Source organism: Schistocerca piceifrons, chromosome X (assembly GCF_021461385.2).
Source record: "Schistocerca piceifrons isolate TAMUIC-IGC-003096 chromosome X, iqSchPice1.1, whole genome shotgun sequence".
Lineage (NCBI taxonomy): Eukaryota > Metazoa > Arthropoda > Insecta > Orthoptera > Acrididae > Schistocerca > Schistocerca piceifrons.
This window is the reverse complement of record NC_060149.1, coordinates 921083519-921103023: the sequence shown is the minus strand read 5'-3', so window position 1 is coordinate 921103023 and position 19505 is coordinate 921083519. Positions and strand designations below refer to the sequence as shown.

At 41.4% G+C, this 19505-nt stretch overlaps 1 protein-coding gene across 2 annotated transcripts in view; it reads right to left on the bottom strand.

Annotated features, from left to right (window-relative positions):
* The window catches only part of LOC124721097, a 654343-nt gene extending 635042 nt beyond the window's left edge, over positions 1-19301 (bottom strand). For both annotated transcript variants that reach the window (XM_047245917.1, XM_047245918.1), the window contains exon 1: positions 19225-19301. In XM_047245917.1, the coding sequence (XP_047101873.1) occupies positions 19225-19243 (19 nt within the window). In that variant the 5' untranslated portion in view covers positions 19244-19301. The remainder of the gene's footprint in view (positions 1-19224) is intronic.
* Positions 19302-19505: the final 204 nt, after the last annotated feature.

Genomic DNA, 19505 nt, shown 5'->3' with positions numbered 1-19505 from the left:
TGTTGTCAAATGAAATCTGGTGATGCTGAGGGAATTAGATTAGGAAACTAGATACTTAAAGTAGAAGATGAGTTTTGCAATTTAGGTAGAAAACAGCTGATGGTGGCTGAAGTAGAGAGAATGTAAAATGTCGACTGACAATGGCAAGAAAAATTTGTTTCAATGTAATATAGATTTAAGTGTTAGGAAGTCTTTTTTGAAGGTATTTGTTTGGAGCGTGGATGACAAACAGCTCAGATCAAAAGAGAAATGAAGCTTTTGAATTCTGGTGGTACAGAAGAATTCTGAAGATTACGTGGGTAGACCGTGTAATTAATGAGAAGGTACTGACTGGAATTGGGGAGACAAGAAATTTGTGGCACAAATCGACTAAAACAAGAGATGGGATGACAGAACACAATTTGAGACATCAAGAGATCACCAAGTAAGTATTGGAGGAATGAGTGAGGGCTAAAAATCGTAGAGGGAGAGTAGGAGATAAACACACTAAGCAGATTCAGAAAGATGTAGATTGCAGTAGTTATTCGTGTGCTTGCACAGGTTACAGTAGCATGGAGACCTTCACTAAACCAGCATTCGGACGGAAGACAGCAACAACAATAGATTAAATGCCTGGATATGCAGGTGATTAGCACATCAGCGCAACTGCACAAAGTAGGGAGGAGTAATGCCATCTAACTGATCAACTGGAACATTATGACCAACTACCTAAGAGCCAGTATGTCCACTTTTGACACGAATAACAGCGGCGTCGCATCATAGTATGTAAGCAATGAGGCTTTGTTAGGTCGCTGGAACAAGTTGGCACCACATCTGCACTCAAAAGGCTCCCCATTCCCGTAAATAATAGCGAGGGAGGGAGGGGGGGGGGGGGTGATGCGTTCTGAAGCCACGTGTTCAATCACATCACAGATGTGTTCAATTGGGTACAGATATGGTGAGTTGGGGGCTCAGCACATCAACTGTAACTCGCCACTGTGTTCCTCGTACAATTCCAGAAATCGATATTCTTAACATGTATGGGGTAGTTTTTTTTAATTCGCAGCATTATATTCGTCGGTGAAATCAATGGAACACAGTTTACACAAAAAATCGCTAGTAAAAACCACATCCCGCCGCCCACCGCCGGACGCCAACGCCGGTGTTTGGGAGCACCGACGGTCCACACGAAGCTATGCACGATTGTTTGGGTCCCGCAAGCATGAGGCGGCGACATCTCTTTCGTACTTGACCCCTGACAAATTCCTATCGAAATATGTGTTTACCTAGGCACCGTTGCTGACGCGGTGACACATACCTGCGATGCGGGTCCAGTGCCGAGAGATGTTGCAATACTTCCCAGAATAGCACAGGGTGCATTCCTCCTAGAGATCGTCACTGAATTTACCTGTCAAACTGCGGCTTCTGCCAGTGTGGGAGCACCGTCACAAAAGACATTACTTTTTTCTGCCGATGAGTGCTACTAAGGAGGTGAAGTTTAAGATGGAAGATAACAATATATATATATATATATATATATATATATATATATATATATATATATATATATAAAATTGCATGGAATTACGCCTATCATGCAGCATGAATTGGGTTATGGGAGCAGGAGACACGTGACCATGTCTGCTTCCAAAGATATATAGCAGACATATCTAAAATTATATCTCCTGTACTTGAAGAAAACTACATACACAGCATGTGGTTAAAAAGTCACAGTGGGAGCAGGGTTGAGAAAAAATAACACAGTGGCTGTGAGGTAACAATTCATTTATTTCTGATCCAACTTAAAAGTAATTTTACTTTTTCATAAGCAGACACAGCAACACTTTTTTCATACATGTTCTTGAGTTGATGGAGTAAAGGACATCCATAGAATTCCAGGTCTTGAATAGCAACAAGCTTAAAGATTCTCCGCATCAATGAGATCTTCTCCTTCCCCTTCATGTTGACGAAGGTATCCATGTGACTGAGTAATTTAAGTGCCATAGGTATAGGGAATGCCAGGATCATCCCTGTGAATTAACCACTTTGCACTCGTCCATGTGTTAGCACATTTCACATACTTGAAAGGCCTCTGTGATGCAATGTTTGCTGAGAACGTCGCTATTATTCCAGCATCTTGTATGTACGCTACAAACGCAATATTTTTAAATATGAACTGTCTACACTCACCATCATAGAAACCCTGAGCGTCCACAATGATGTTCACACCTTGAGACGCCATTGGGAAATGCTCTAGGTATGGTGCAGCACCTATTCATTTATACAGCTCGTTGCACAACACCGATGATCGGGTAGTAGTTGATCACACGGTCATGTAGAACTAGAGCATACGTGGCAGTGTGTTCTGGGAAATTTGTCGAACGTTCAAATTCAATTCACACATCTATAGGTTCTCACTTAATTATCTCATTCTGTTTCGAGCAGTCTATTACGATGATTGGTGTGACGTGGACTTAGTAGACACTCTCCTCCCTCTCCTTCAGTCATTTCATATTAAGAAGCATGAAACCTTGCATATATGTCATAAGCTAGACATTTTGATTCCACTGCAGTTGTAAATTATCATATGGGTAGAATTCTGAATTGAGGTAGACTTTGGCATTAGTTAACTTTCAGTTGTCGAACATGGTGGAATCATTTGCTATATTACCTCTTCTATCAGTCTGAAACGTATGATGAATCTGGGTCTCTCTAGCTGCGAAGAGGTTTTAATAGCCCATGTTTGTCTGCTCGCAGTCGGTAACACTGGGTAGTCGAAAACCTCTCACGAGCGAAATGTCAAAGACAGAAATGTTCCGGAATTCAAGACTTTTATAAGCTTCAAACGCTCCTTGTCGGATACACTGATGTGAGGCACTTTCCATATTATCTTGCTGATTGTGATCATATTCTCCTCTTGAGCTCCTTGAATGTATGAGTTATTGTCTGTAGCATTCCGCACCAGAATGAGTTCCCGTTTAGCGTTCATAATAATCTGTCTCATGTCCTCAAAGTACCCCATAAGCATTTTTAGAGGTATGAATGCAGTAACAGTTCTATCATCTGGATCGTCTATGAACCATCCCGCATTTTCTAAACTATGCAAATCTGCGGGTGATGCAGAGACGTATGTTTTAAGGGTCAATGTTATGCCGACATTGCGTGTATGATCGATCTCAGACCCATTGAGTTCATAGCGTATCTCATGGAACAGGAATGCTAAAGCATTACGTGTAAGCTTGGATCCAACTGTATCACTGCCGTCGGTTTTCTTGAATGACACCTCTAGGTATATGAAACTCTTGCGTGGAAGCGTGAGTGCATAGTTCTGCTGGATGGCAATCTTAATTTCATCGTTCTTGTTAAATGTGGTTGAAGAGTAAGATTTATGAGAGAAGTATTCCTGACGTATAATTCTCTCATCATACTCTACCGGACTGGTTATACTGAGTGAGGACGTCATTGCGCAGTTTCAAGCCAACTGATTTAAGAAACTCGTAGATCGCCCGTGTTATCACTTTACTGTTCAGTAGCGAAGTGACATGCTGTGGTTTGCTTGCACTTGTTTTATAACATACGCCTATCCCGCCTTAGATGTAATCGTGCAATGATCTCTTTACCACGAAAGTCAACAAGCTGGTTATTCTGGTCCACAATACGCAACTCCAAATAATCCAGTGTCTGAGCTGTCAGTGGAAGGTATATTGCATTGGCAAGGATCTCGCCAATCTTATACCCCATTGCGACGGAGGGGAAGAATCCGTAAAGAGTATGAACCAGATTATCGTTGAGATAGGAGTTCATTGCAATGTTACACTAAACTCGGATTGTGCTGACGGGAAGTATGTCCACAGTCTGATAAGACTTGTAAAATTTACTTGTATCCTTCTTCAAAACCTGCCCTTTTGTGAAACCCAGCAGGCGCCCTATTGAACCTTTCTGGTTAAAGTCAATGGTTGCATTTACAGTCCTTATTTCAGATTTATGTGTACTGATGTTTGCACATAATTCAATACCTTTACCAGACTGTTTTAAGACTTCGTTTAAATCGTCGATATCGTATGCACCTGGTTCTATTTCCACAATATCTTTTTCACCATTAATATCCAGATGCAGTTTGTTGCTAGTCTCAATGATGTTTGGGATGCTGTTGTACGTCTCCAGTCTAATCAATGCAATACTCCATTCACCAACGCTCAAATCAATTGGAGGGAAGTAATTTGCACGTAATACAGATGATCGTTCTTTTAATGTCAAAGTGTGCGAAACTGCATCTGAATCCCAACTGATGAAGGAATGTTTGAAGCTCCTCCACATATAGCATGCTTCTTCTTCTTTGCAAACGTCAAGAGAAACATATACATATATGTCCACAGAGGTGTGTATTTAAGTCCTGATAGCGTCGATAATCGTAGAACAAACGTCCGGTGGGAGTGAAGGATCGTTGTAATTGTTCTGGCGGTTGCAGGTCACCAAATGAGTCGAAATAGTAGACGGTATCCGCATTTTTCATAACATATGATAGGCAGTGGGTGCCGGGGCCTCCAGCAACATCTAAATTCACAATGCTGCATTCATCAGTTTTCCACATAGTCTTCGGTAATGTATCCCGCATAAACACACCACGGAATCTTGGTATGTTGAATCTGTTTCTAACAAACTTAAGAAGATCTGTATTTGTGAGAGGTCGATCTGGTAGGACAGCTAATGTTTTTTTTTTAATTTATTTATGAGTAGACCAAGCCCTTTCCTGTACGGTTTCAAGTATAGACCTTTTCCGATGGCTGCGGCTTCCATCATGCGATTATGTCTCCTTGCCTCTTCTAACTGCGCTTGAGAGTTTTGCGCGTTCTTCGACGTTCGAGCGATAGCTGCAGCAACACCAGCGAGGGAACCTACCGCCAAGAACGCGGAGAGGGCCACCAGATGTGGTGGGTATTAGTAGAACTCTAGGAACTTTAACCGATCCTCTCCTTCTCGCATCTTTCTGCTTCAGTTTGTTTTTCGCTGCATACATCGCTGTCCGGATACAGTTCTTCAAACAGCTCTGCTTCCCTGCCTTGTGCTCCTCCTCCTTGTTTAGTGTACAATGTGCAGCATTCATAACTCGCTTGAAATTCATCGCTCCTAAACCCAACTTAATTTTTCCTGGCATGGTTTTATCATCTCAAAATGCCACGATGCGTTGACCTATACCAATATCGTTTCTTCTCCGTATCGCCTTAGACTTATCAGCTAAAATCCTATCTGCAATGTGACGACGTGATAGATCTTTATTTGCAGTGTATGTAATGTAGTGTTCCATACACGCTTCGTCGAGTAGATTAACCCCCTTATCACCTAGTGCCAAGCGTTTCTGAAGCTTTCGTGGCTCATACAAATGGACAGATATCCTCCCAAAAATAATTGCTCAGTATAATCGAACCAAACATTCAACAATAAAAATGAGACCAATAGATGTTCGTGATAATGGACTCATGGATACGGCGTACTATCGCATTAAAATGCTGGATCCACACAGACAGAAACTTAATGTAGGGATTTGGAACGTATCTCAAAACACAAGATAGCATTTGAGAAATCATACCTACCGAACTGTTCAACAGAGATATTTACAGTTTCAAAGGTGCAAAGAACAAATCCTAAAACTTGTATAGTGAAGGATAGTAAAGGTGAAGAAATTGCAGGCTGCTTTTACACCGAGGAGTTGCAGAAAAGCTAAGAACCGGATGCTTTTCTCGTGGAGAGTCATAAGACACCGTGGAAATAAAGCACTAGTCAAATGGCTTGGTCTTCCTGCTACACAAAACAGTTGGATTGATGCCGACGATTTGTGTTTTTTACTAGTGGTCTTTTGTTTAAACTGAATTCTATCGATTTCACTGACCAATAGGATGTTGCAAATTCAGAAAACTACCTCATACATGTGAAGAATGTCGATTTCATTAATGTGGATAAATATTTTATATCAATGTGGTGTTAGCAGTACAGTAGTTAAGGGGAGGGTGTGTATGAGTGGCTGACATAGAGTAGAGCAACAGGTTGGATAACACTAAGTTAATTTCAATAATTTTTATGTAAAACACAGTACAATAGTTTAAGAGTGTGGGTGACAAGGAAGAACGCGCCAGAAATGGCGTTTAGAAACATGTGAAATTTGAAAAGTGTACCAGAAAATGATGGGAGGACATAACTAATTACTTAATTTGATTTCAAAGGCGGTGCAGTGGTTTAAGGAAATGTGGGTGACATTGAATACCACTTAACAGAACAACAGGTAAAGTAAGACTTATGTCTATCCTATCCAGCACAGGCTGAGTCCTTTTTCAGGCATTCCTATGAAGAGGTTGTGGTTGGATGACTTAGGTTAGTGGAGGTAGCCCAAGTGCTCTTTTTTCCCCTCCATTTTCATAGATTAGTGGAGGTAGCCTTGGTATTTTGCATTGTCCTGATGGAATTTGAACTTCTTGCCAGGGGGGTGTGGCAGGGGGGTGTGGCACTTTGCCACCAGAGAGATAATTAACTGATCAATTTAATTAAGTAGTCAATCAAATTGATAAGAGTGAGTGTGGGTGGGCCTTATTCCAATAACTCAGACCTGCATGTGTACCTGTAACAGTGAGGTGGAGGGGTTGGGGGAGTGGGAGGGGGTGGGGAGACAATAGGTTAAGTACCTGTCAATCAAAAGGAAATGGAGGTGGCATGGAAAAGCACTTAACAGAACAACAGGTTAACTCAGACCTGAAAGTGTACCTGTAACAGCGAGGGTTGTGGGGTTTCCTGATGGGGGGAGTGGGAGGGGTAGGGGAACAATACGTTAAGTGCAGTGACATGAAAAACCACTTAACAGAACAATAGATTAAGACCTGTCAATCAAAGGAGAACAATAGGTTTCCCCCTGAGTGCATACCTACCCTGATGTAGGCAACCTGCACTAACAAAATGTGCTAGCACCCCTGTAGCTCCACTACTGTTGAAGCCACTCACCACAGCACTCCTCGAACACTTGGTAAGTCGTGCATTTTCCGAAATGTTAGTGCCGAGTCTCCATGTCATCAAAATCTTCCCTCAGTCAAAATTAGACAGATCTCGTGCTTTCCCCATTCTACACATGAACAATACGCTTACTGATATTACATGCAAGGAGCGTTTGTCTGACTAGCAGTCATGCCTCGCCAGGTGATGCTGCTATCGCCTGGACGGGTTTATATCGATAGCATGTCAGTGGTCTTCATGTTCTGGCTGATCAGTGCACATTTGGTATATATTCAGAAATCACATTTAGATGTTCATTGTTTATGACAGGATTGTAGTGTTCCTCGTGTAAGAAGGAGAGACATTTGCCACACTGTGTCGGAATTCGTTATTCGATAGTAGTAGGATTGCATTCTACTGGGATCAGAGTTGATTGTGTTGTTGACATTGGCCGGGATTCCGCGACTGTCGTAAGAATACGTTATTGCTGGCTTCAGGGGGTCCATTCTCATCGACATGCAGGCTCTCTAAAGCCCCATGCGATTAACTTCTGAGAGGACAGACATAGTTGTACTGTCTCCTCGCCGGCTGGGGTGACCGAGCGGTTCTAGGCGCTACAGTCTGGAACCGCGCGACCACTACGGTCGCAGGTTCGAATCCTGCCTCAGGTATGGATGTGTGTGATGCCCTTAGATTAGTTAGGTTTAAGTAGTTCTAAGTTCTAGGGGACTGATGACCTTAGAAGTTAAGTCCCATAGTGCTCAGAGCCACTTGAACCAACTGTCTCCTCGGCCGTGTGGGACCACACAGTAATGTCATGTACCTTGATACAAGAAACAAGCTTATTTGTAAAGAAGTAAGTTTCCACACAAACATTGTCATGACATCTGGAGAACCATAAACTGTCTGCACGACGACCATTGTTGCGACCTTCCTCGATGCATCAGCAAAGGAAATTCACACCAACAGTAATGCATCTAGTGGCATCACTTGATAATGGAGTTCTGCATACTGCTTCAGGATGGACACATGTGTGTGTGGATTCTCGGAAAAGAATGAACATTGTCAGACTGCATTCATCATCCTCATATGAGCCCAGCATCTTGCGTAATGAAATGGGTTGCCACTAAGTAAACAATATGATCACCTCTGGTTCACATAAAAGGTAATTTGGGCAGCAGCCATTACATTTGTGAGAGACAGCAAGTGGCTGTGCTCTATCCTCGAGGTCTCCGTGACATTATCTTTCAACAAGATGACACAAGACCGAATATTTCCCGCCCTGTCCTGACCTAATGCGATACATAGAGTGTTCTACTGCTGTCTTGGCCAGTATGTTCTCCACATCTCTCTTCCACTGGAGATGTATGGTCATGAGTTGCTGTAAGTCTGGTACACCACCACTCGCTAGCCTCTACGATTGATGGACTCTGGTGCATATTCATCACAGTACGAAAGGACTTGTGCGTATCTGGGTCGGTTGGACTAAGCACAACCAGTTTATAACCATTGTTACTAACAGAGGTGTCAGCTCCTATGTACTAAATTTCTCACCACCTACGAATTTAGTAGTGAGTACTGTCTACATACAATATTTAAAATTTTGTTACATGCTATCCTTCCTGGTAGAATTGCCAGACACTCCGTTGTTAACGGATTTTTCTCTTTTCTTGCCAAAATTTTCCTTGCTCCATTTATTTTTGACACAAACAAACAATCACCATTTGAACAGGCCTTGAAGCCCCATGGGACTGACCGGCCGCCCTGTCATCCTCAGCCCTTAGGGATCACCGGATGAAGATATGGATGGGCATGTCGCCAGCACACCGCTCTCACATCTATTGTCGGTTATCGCGAGAGCACCGAATAGTCTTGTTTTCTAGACAGAGCCCCAACATTATTTGACGCCAAACGGTCCTAATGAACCAAAACACTGTTGTCAGACCGAGCGAGGTGGCGCAGTGGTTAGACACTGGACTCGCATTCGGGAGGACGACGGTTCAATCCCGCGTCCGGCCATCCTGATTTAGGTTTTCCGTGATTTCCCTAAATCGCTCCAGGCAAATGCCGGGATGATTCCTTTGAAAGGGCACGGCCGACTTCCTTCCCCATCCTTCCCTAATCCGATGAGACCGATGACCTCGCTGTCTGGTCTCCTTCCCCAAAAACAACACTGTTGTCAGTTCTCCTCGCGCCAACCAACGAAAAGCGCCACAGCGGCACGAAATCTAAGCGGCTAGCTACCGACACGGGCATGCCATTCTTCACAGTACCAAAAAGTGTGGTTAGAGTACGTAATACTGTTCAAATTTCACTGATCTTGGGCTTCCATGAAAGCATGATAACGATAGAATATTGATTGTGCTCTGGAAACTGTCGTAAATGTCACATTATGTGATTTTATTCTCATTCACACCGTCGTCTTGTTTTGGATTTTGCGTTTCGGAATGTGAGTTAGGCATGCAGTGTAGTGCTACATTGTACAAATACATCTACAGAAACACTCGAAAAATTCGTCACTTTTTCTATTTTCCGTCGTTCCTTGGTTGCTTCTAAATTCATGGAGGTATGTTCCGTCTATGCAGCTAATTGAAGGCAGTTTGTTTATTGCCATACGCATTACGCTTCCTTTATTCATTATGATGCTTCACAAATAAAAGAAGCGAAACGCGTATGGGAATAGACTGCCTTCAATTAGTTGCATAGACGGAACACATCTCCACGAAACCCGAAAAATTGTTTAAGAGAGTGTCAAACAATAAGATGTGGTTGTAGCTCGCTCCTAGAGATCCAAATGATAAAGTAGCCTACTTCCCTATGTGATACATTAACGATTTGGTTCATAAAAATAAAATTTTAAAAATCGCCTTTTCGAGAGCATGTTTCCGTGGTCTGAATGGAACTGGCGTTATCACTGTGACAAGGCCGTTGGCTTATTTTTTACACAAAGTTAATAATACTCAGTTTTTGTCTTTAGGTCTATTACGAATTGTATTTTATGTAATAAACATAATATTTATTATATAAATATATATATTGTGAACAAAGATGGTGATTATCTCACAAACTGGCTTAAATTCTTTTCTTCGGTACCTGAGCAAGACATATCAAATATTTACAAAGCAGCAGGAGTTTTGTTCAGTATCCCTGGCTCTGATGCTTTTGTAGAGCGAATCTTTTCATTCAAAAAGAGTGAGTGGTGTGACACAAGCAACAGATATTTAACAGATTTAGTGAAGGCAGAACTCCAGGTTCCTATTTAAAAAAAAAACGCAATTGATATCCGTTTGGCCAGCCGGGGTGGCCGAGCGGTTCTAGGCGCTTCAGTCGGGAACCTGGAGTTCTCGCGTACCGAACCGATCGGCAAAATGGCGGAAAGATATAGAATAGGGCCCCAGGCCGTTGACACAAAGACTGCCGATCAGGAACCTTACACTACCACCTCTTCTTCCTTTCCTGACCAAATACTCGCAGTGAAAATTTCATCCACCATCAGGATTTGAACCGGCATACCTCCAAATCGAGTGCCACTGTACCAGCATGTGTTAGCGACTTCGGCTAAGGAGACGGGTTAATTACTCATTACTGAAGCTGATTTATAATTGTGCTGGCACATTACATATTTACTAACGTGTATCACTACTCATCTGTGCACTGTGCTGAAAACACATTTAAGAATGCTGTTGGCAGAACAGTAGCTCTCCACTTGCTATCATTCTTAATTTTCTCATTATGTTCAAGTTACTTTTGTATAACAAACTACGACAATATTGGAAATCGAAAAATAACTGAAAGTGGTCGTTAAGGCTAGCATATACAAGTAAAGCAGAAATGTGCTTTCCAGATTTATTTCTTCCTATCTAAGTTGTGTTTATCTGTTGATAGCCAGTTACTCTCATCTTGATTCTCTAGGTTGTAATATAGTGCAGTGACAAAAAATGGCTCTGAGCACTATGGGACTTAACGTCTGAGGTCATCAGTCCCCTAGAACTTAGAACTACTCAAACCTAACTAACCTAAGGACATCACACACATCCATGCCCGAGGCACGATTCGAACCTGCGACCGTAGCGGTCGCTATGATCACCTTGTTTTCTCCTTTGTTATTTTTAAATGTCTTCTATTGTTTGTTCTATGTCTTTCGGTTGAAGGGCAGCGTATATGCTGCTGCCAGTCTGCCCCGACGGGGAATTGAAATACAATAAAGGAAAAAAAATCCTGGAGGCGATCGTCTAGAATGTAGGCTTGTGTCAAAGTAAAATGGCACAATACGACTAAAACACAGGATCGGTTGATAGGATATATCCTGCGGCATCTAGGAAACATCAGTTAGGTAATAGAAGGAAGTGGGGCGGGGGAGGCGTAGCATAAACTGCATGGGGAAACCAAGTCTTGAATACAGTAAATATGGTCAAATGGATGTAGGTTGCTGTAGTTATTCAGAGAGATATGGCTTTCACAGGATAGACGAGCATGGAGAGCTGCAACAAACTGGTCTTGGTGCTGAAGACAACAATCACAACTCCAGCAGAAAACAAAATTTGTCTTAATTGTCACAAAAAGACAATGGGATATTTAGTAGCAAGATGAAGGTTCGTAGTTGTCAGAAGTTCGATAGTAGATACACTTCGTTCTGTAGTGAACATCAAAGACGTTTGTCTTGACTAGGTGAAGCAATAAGAATATTTCTAGTTGACAAATGAATAATCAAAAATTTGAAATCAACTGTTGTAAATAAGGTAGATAAATGTTAGTACAATAACGAGCTATCAGACTAGTATAGGTCTAAATGTATTAATGTCACGGCATGGTCTATCCAGCAGACTGAGAATTTTAGTATTGACGTCGCAAATTATGGAGTCTCTGATGGAATCATCAGTAACATGACTATTTTGAAATGTCTACAGCAACTATCCAATGTATGGAAAAAAGGAAAACCATTCTGAATTGTAATTTGCATAATTAATAGCTGAGCCGGAAGCACTGGGTTCTCTTTCGACAGTTCTTTTCAGTGAATTTCCAGCACCCCATGATACTGGCTCACAAATTTCACGGTTTTGCAATTCTTAGGAAAATATCGTTTCAGTGTTTCCCTTGCTTTTTACACGTACACTCAGCAGTAAAACTACTTTTCTTCTTCTCACAGTAGAAGTCTCTTTTCGAACACCGGGCCAACATATTGTACAGCAATATTTTTCTTTGAGTCTAGTAATTAAATAAAAGGAAACTGTACTAATTTGTGATTCGTTCCAAAACTCTATAAATGGAGCAGAAAACTGCTAGTATTAGTCCGTCTGCCGCTCATCTAAACTACGAGAGTTATTTCTTATTCAAGTTTAATATCTTACCCCCGGTTATCCTGCGGTTTATATTTCCGGGATGTTGTTGCTAAAGACGATGCATGCTTGATTAAGGGAATTGTGGTAATTGGCGGTGTAACAAGTGAAGAGTCAACGTTATGCAGAGATCCTGATACTTTTTCAGTTGCACGTGTGTGTAAACTTTCTCTTCGTTAAGTTAGTGGATACAACAAAGGATAACTGGATGATTTTTTACAATCACAACTATGGCATGTGGTACGAAAATACTTACGTGAAGTGTTTCCGTGGTGATAGTATGAGTTTTCTAAGATTCAGAAAGTCCCGATGTCTCAATTTGATATTACCGAACTAAAAATGTTACAAGTGAAAATGAGAGATCTTCGTATTTAATGTCGGTGTACTGACGACGATCAGAATCCAAATAGGCACATTTATGTACTAATGTTATTTATTTTTTCAACTTGCACGATGTGATATGTCTTCAGAATTTGTGCAGTTGCGCTTCGTTCCTGAAGAGGGCGAGCTAACCCCTTTAAAATATTGTGCAGTTCACGTGTCGGCGTCCGATCCATAGTAAGAGAACCTTTCAAGTGAAGTGCGGTCACACAACGTGAATACAGGCACGACACGGTCGCACTAAGTTCTGCGGTATCCGTTCGAACAACCCCGTTGTTGTTCGAACAAAATCAGAGCTAGAGATAGTTCTTACCACGGTATTCTTTTCAGTATCGACATGTGTCTCATACACAAGACTTATCACATGGCTACACGAAAAGAAATCATACCAAAACTGACATAGTGCTTATTTTGGAAAAAAATTGTAATCAATGACTGAACAAAAAAGTTTACTGTTCGTCTAGACTGCATATATGACTAACGTTATGAGCAGTTTCTGTTCTATCGAATCATATTTCGATCTGCATATGTTGGCTGCAACGACGTAGCATGCATATTTCTTGTACACACTGTTAGATTACTCTCGTAGCCGGCATACACGGATCTGAAAATGGTTCAATGGCACCGAAATATTTGTAATATACAGAATGTAGTCTTCACAGACAATAAAATTTGTTCTAAAAGAAATTAAGTGACTTCGGTTCAGATGAAAGAGCTGGCCACTGAACTGGAACTCCTCTTCGTATGCACTTTCAGATCTTCACGGGTAACATGTGCAAAGTTAGGTGTGGCCCCAATATGTTCGTGACACGTACGTGCACGGAGACCAAGCGGCAGTTTTTCCAGCAACGTGGAAAGTTTTCCTCTCACGAACAAAGTAATTATTAATATTCAAGTAATTAACTGTGCCTTTTATCCCTCCGTTAGTGTGGTACGGTCTCACAGATCGACTCCTTCAACATTGTTGATTATTTTTTCTACCAATAGCGTGTACAGACCATTCTGCCGTCTACCTTTTTCATTCACATTGCTCTATGCGCCACGATTTAATCAGTTGGGTAGCGGCTGTTATATAATGAAGAAGGCATTGTTCGGTCCCCTAAATCGACCTCATCGACTTTATAGTGCTATAACATTGTCGGCTGTTAGTTAAAAGGTATGTTTAACTCAGCATCTTTGCAGTTTGATTAATATCTTCTTGCAGTGACAAATATTCTAATTCTTCGGCTTGAGAGAATTTCCGAGATCTGCAAAGTAGGTCAAAGACTGCAACAAGACCAAGTAACTTCGGCAGATGCCGTATATATACATGAAAACCAAACAGGAAAACAAAAGTCACTGCAGAAAGTGCAAAAATTACATGTGTCTTGAATGTGAAATAAGTAGTCACTATATAAGTAATTTTTCTGTTGTTTACAAAGTCTGTAAAATTTATTACATAGTGTGATGTATATTGCGTGGAAATGTTTGAAAGTATTGCTTGAATATCCTTAGCTTTTCGGTTATATGCTAGGCTGTGTACATATTAATTATTTGACCAAAGAGTTACATGATGTTTCTTTAATGTTTATTTACTGCCACATTTACTTATAAACAGTCCGTAAGATGAAGGAAAGTTATTGAAGAGCAGTTCTATTCTTGTTGTAACTGAAATAATTATAAATACTATGTTTATTTAATTGTTTATTATGCTGGTCTGATAGACATGTCCTACCAAACTTGGAACATGACGTCACCACTTTGGCGAAGGCTTAACAAAAAAATGGCTCTGAGCACTATGGGACTCAACTGCTGAGGTCTTTAGTCCCCTAGAACTTAGAACTAGTTAAACCTAACTAACCTAAGGACATCACAAACATCCATGCCCGAGGCAGGATTCGAACCTGCGACCGTAGCGGTCTTGCGGTTCCAGACTGCAGCGCCTTTAACCGCACGGCCACTTCGGCCGGCTAAAGGCTTAACAAGTTCACTGCGTCCATACAGCCCTACAGGAGTAATTGGCTCAACACAACGCTAGGTCCGATGCCGGTATGCGCTAAGACTTGTACTTTTTATGAATGGCAGTGGTCCAGCTTATTCCTCTATTATACGAATAAGCACTGCTGCATGCAACTCAGGAATGCATACAGTATGTTTTCCTTCTCGGTCACTGTAGTGTTTCACCACTTGCCCTGCTTCCGTTAACGGCTGGAATAGACTCTGAAACACCGCGAGCGTCAAATGTCTCCTATGTGATTGCTTGACCTGATGACTCTTGTCATTTTGTCTACATTTTCTTATCTGTACATAATAATTCTGTAACGGGTATAACGCCGTTTCACTAGGTCTAATCCACGATACACTTCATTTGGCAAACATAAACTTTAATGTTGACTTACACCATAACACGTTATGCTTGGCAATTTTTGGATCAGTCAATTCCATACCAAGGTTCCTTATTGTGTACTGATATAGTTGCCCTGAAAGCTCGTATCATCATAATGTAAACACTCTATTAGACAGCAGACTCATTCATCTTGCACCTATCGATTTTATTCGGACATAACTTAGCCTACGTGTGTTGCAGCTTAGACTAATTGACAGATGAATTACAAAATACTATGCAGAAATGCATTTTTATGTGTAATAAGTTTTTCATACTCCGTTATATAAAATATGAAATGAAACTGCTAATAAAACGACGCTAATGGCTGTTGTATTAATGTTAGTACGTCAACCTTGTCATAAAGAATAACTGTGCTTGGAATTACAGGATGAAACGGTCACATAGATTCATTTGTGTGGAAGTAAGCGCCAAGCTTAGGTCATCAACTGCGTACTGACAAATTGTAGCTCTTCTACGGTAATGATTGTTTATAACATGCTTATGCGTCGTAGGCAGGCATATTGCTCCATCATATCTGGCGTATTTAATAAAGTTTTTTAAATGTATGAGAGAGATTCCGGAAATATCTAAATTGGACGATTCTCGAAAAAAAACCTTTGTTTGGCATCTCGAAACCTATATTTGGCAAACAGCGCATCATTAATACAGGTACCGAAATGACAGGTGCTCGATAAGAGAATACTCAATGACCATAACGCAATCATTATGTACACTAAAACAAACACAGACATAGACACATTCCAACACCCAAGGCTGCTGTTACGCAAAGCAGACTGGCAGAAACCGAGGCACGTGACTGAAGAATTTCCTCTATGTGTCACCCAAGGAAGCATAGATCACAGAGCTTACGTTCTTACGGACTTATTACAGAGAGCACAAGCTACAGCAATAACTGCAGCACGCGACGCACCTAAACAAAGGGCACCATGGTCAGTACTACTAACAAGACTAAGAAGAGACATTCGGGACAAACGACTATATTGCCAAAAATAAAAGACAGCACAGGAAAGAAATTAGACTTCAACATTATCAAGGCACTAAAACAAGATACAAAGACAAACTACACAAGACCAGGAAAGACCAGTGGGACACACATGTTGGGACAAACTTACAGAACAACATCTGGGGGGGGGGGGGGAGGGGGAGCAGTTTAAACTGAAAAATGAACGTATAGAGACTCCTACAGTATTATCAACACTGAAGAAACCAGATGGTACTACGACAAGAGGCTGGAGACGCAGAGCACAGAATCTCCTCAACAAACTACTTCCTGCCGATGACCACACTCAGCACACTCAACTTCACACCGCCCTTCGCAGACTACTTTATGAAAAATACGAAAACGAAGGTATCACCATCCCCTTTTGCTCGCGAAGAAGTTGCACTGGCAATACACAAAATAAAGAACAAAAAGGCTCCGTGTCCTGATGGCATCCACTAAGAAGCCATCAAACAAGCTGCTCCATTTATCGTACCATAGCTGACAGTCTTCCTGAATGCTGCTCTACAAGAATCAGGAATACCGAATGTGTGGACGACGCAAATGCAGCTATAATCAAGGAAACGGATGACAAAGACCCGAGTGACCCTAAGATGTACAGACCAATACGTCTCATTAACAGTCTGACGAAGGTATAAGGAAGACTGGTGTGTGACGAAGTTCAGTCGCACCGTTAGCTCTCCTGCCTTAGCCCACATCAGTTCGGTTTTCGAGCACATAAATCCGTCGACGACGCAGTAAATAGGGCCATAGAAATGACACAGACAATACACGACAAATACATAGTGGCAATCCTGTTAACATAGCTGGTGCTTTCGACAACTTTTGGTGGCCGCGCGCTGTTTGCAAGACTTAGAGAGATGAATGTTCCACTGCCTCTATACAACAACCTTAGAAATTACTGTAAAAGCAGGATAGTGAAATGGAAGACTGGTCACCGAAAGATTGTAAAGAGAGCAACAAAGGGTTGTCCGCACGGAGCCGTATGTGGATCGTTTTCTGGGACATAGCAATAGAACCACTACTGAATGCACTAGAAGACGACGACATGGCTAACGGGGTGGTTGAGTTCGCTGACGACCTTACGGTCATGGTATCTGGAAACTTCAGATCCCAATTAGAGAGCAAAGCCACGCGACTCCTCACGTTCATCGGCGCATGGTGCACGAACAACAAACTCACAATAGCAGCAAACATAACTGTTTACCTACTTCTAAGAGGCATACTGAGAAGGAATCCAATTATAAAGTTGAACAACATATCTATGACGAGACACCTTGCATTTATACTGACGAACATTTACACTTGAATGAACATGCCAGACTGACAATTAACAAAGCGACGAAACTCATGAATAAACTTCCACGGCTGAACACTATAAGATACAGACTACCCATTCAGACAATGAAGACATATTAGACAGCACTCAGTGAGTCAAGAACTTGTTTTGCGGCTTGTGCTTATGGTTAGGTACGCATAAAAACATTGTGAGGCGCGGCCAGAGGGGTGTTCTGCTCAGCATGTCTGAGGCTTTCGGAACGACCTCGATTGAGGCGCTGTGCGTGGTACTGGGAGTCTTTACAATTCACCAGAGAGCAGCTGCCTACTGGCGGAAGAGGGGGAGGTGCGGCAAAATATGTGAAATAACTGGAAAAGACGAAACCGAAAAACGGAAATTAAACAAGTGGAGAACTGATATATGGCACACAGAATGGGGCACAACTGACAAGCGAAAAGGGGTCTACTCTTTCTTCCCCAATATACGAGAGCGGCCTAAAGTAGACTCACACTGTGCCTGTGGTGAGAATGGCTCACCTGAAAACATAGTGCTCATCTGCGATGCCCTGGGACACGTAAGACCGAGTTTAGGAAACCAGGATATAGGACGGTTAACACGCAGATAAGATGACTGGAACTCTATAAACAACGTTGCAGACGAAGTATGGCGAGCACTGCATGCGGCATACAAACAGGAGAGACCATACGCTAAAATAAGACAGGCTCCACATTGGATCAGCAGTACATAGTAAACGACACAGACAAGCACAGACACGGAATCGGATGTTATATCGCACACAGGAATTGAAGACGAGATAAACATACAAACAAAGCAAAAGTAAGCGAAGGTTCTACAACACTAAATCGAATCGATTTGAAATTGTAACACTCTGTGTAGCTGTATGTTATACCATTTCATAGTATGTAACACTATCTGAAGATGTGCCATTTCTTCTTCTTTCGGTGCATCAGGTGTGACTGGCTTGAAGTTTTACTGAGCCCTCGCACTTGATGCAGCTGACTATGACATTTTAAATCAACTCTCAATCTCCACTGTTACCTTAAGTTCGGAAACACATTATAACCTGACGTGTAACATATGTAACAGATGTAACCACACACACACAGAAGGAAAGACATCATATCTAAGTCAAATTGCCATCTCTTGTTTCTTCTATTAAATACACTTTTAATTTTAATTTAAAATACGTCCACAACATATTATGTATCTTATTTATTATCATTATCTAACTTAGCAGCAAGTTAAAATTGTGTACATGCATTTGTACTTACTATATATATTTTTATCTCTATTTTTTTAATTTATCCTTTTGTAAAATTTTCCAACAACAAAGATGTACTTGTAATAAAACTGAATTTGTATAATATTACATGTAAAATCACACAATGTGCGACCTGCTATAGAATAACAGGCAGCAGGTCTTTACTTGAGAAGTAAATAAATAAATCTCGAAAATCTAATTACACGATCTCCAGAGCTGGTGTTCTAAGTCCAATTTAAATACACTCAGCCTTCTACCTTAGCTGCTACCATAACGATCGTGAAAACACGTTCTAATTAGCTATCAAGTAGCGTTTCCTCGTATGCGGGAAGGGTGTCAGTAAGATGTCAGTGAAAAATATTCTCTATGATTCATTTTACAGTGATCTTACGTATTGATAAGTATGCAGTTATCATATCCTTTGAGAGCAGTTTGTAAAAAGTGCTCCAATTCATCAATTTGTCATATGGAAAAGAAAACAAGAACAATCTGCAGAACTTTATAACTGAATTACAGAAAATAGTTTGAAGCAAGTTTTACGAAGGTTCTACACACGGAACAAGTTAATATATGGAAACTATTGTTGCAAAACTATTAGAGGCTTACCTACTAGTGACCAGCGCATGTTGTCATCACGGTCGTCAGACGAGACTGTAATGCCGGCAACCTCAACGCATGCGTAAGCGGGGTCAGCCAGTAGGAGAGAGCCGGGAAGAGATAAGGGAGAAAAAACTGACAGTTCAGTTCACAAGGATGTATGCCCTCTGTTTCTTGCAGAGGCATCGACCTCTTCGAAAACAGAATACACATTTCAGTCAAGAAATATGGAAAACAGCCCTGCGGATTAACCGTGAGGGTCGGTGTGCTGTTCAAACTGTATGTGCTTT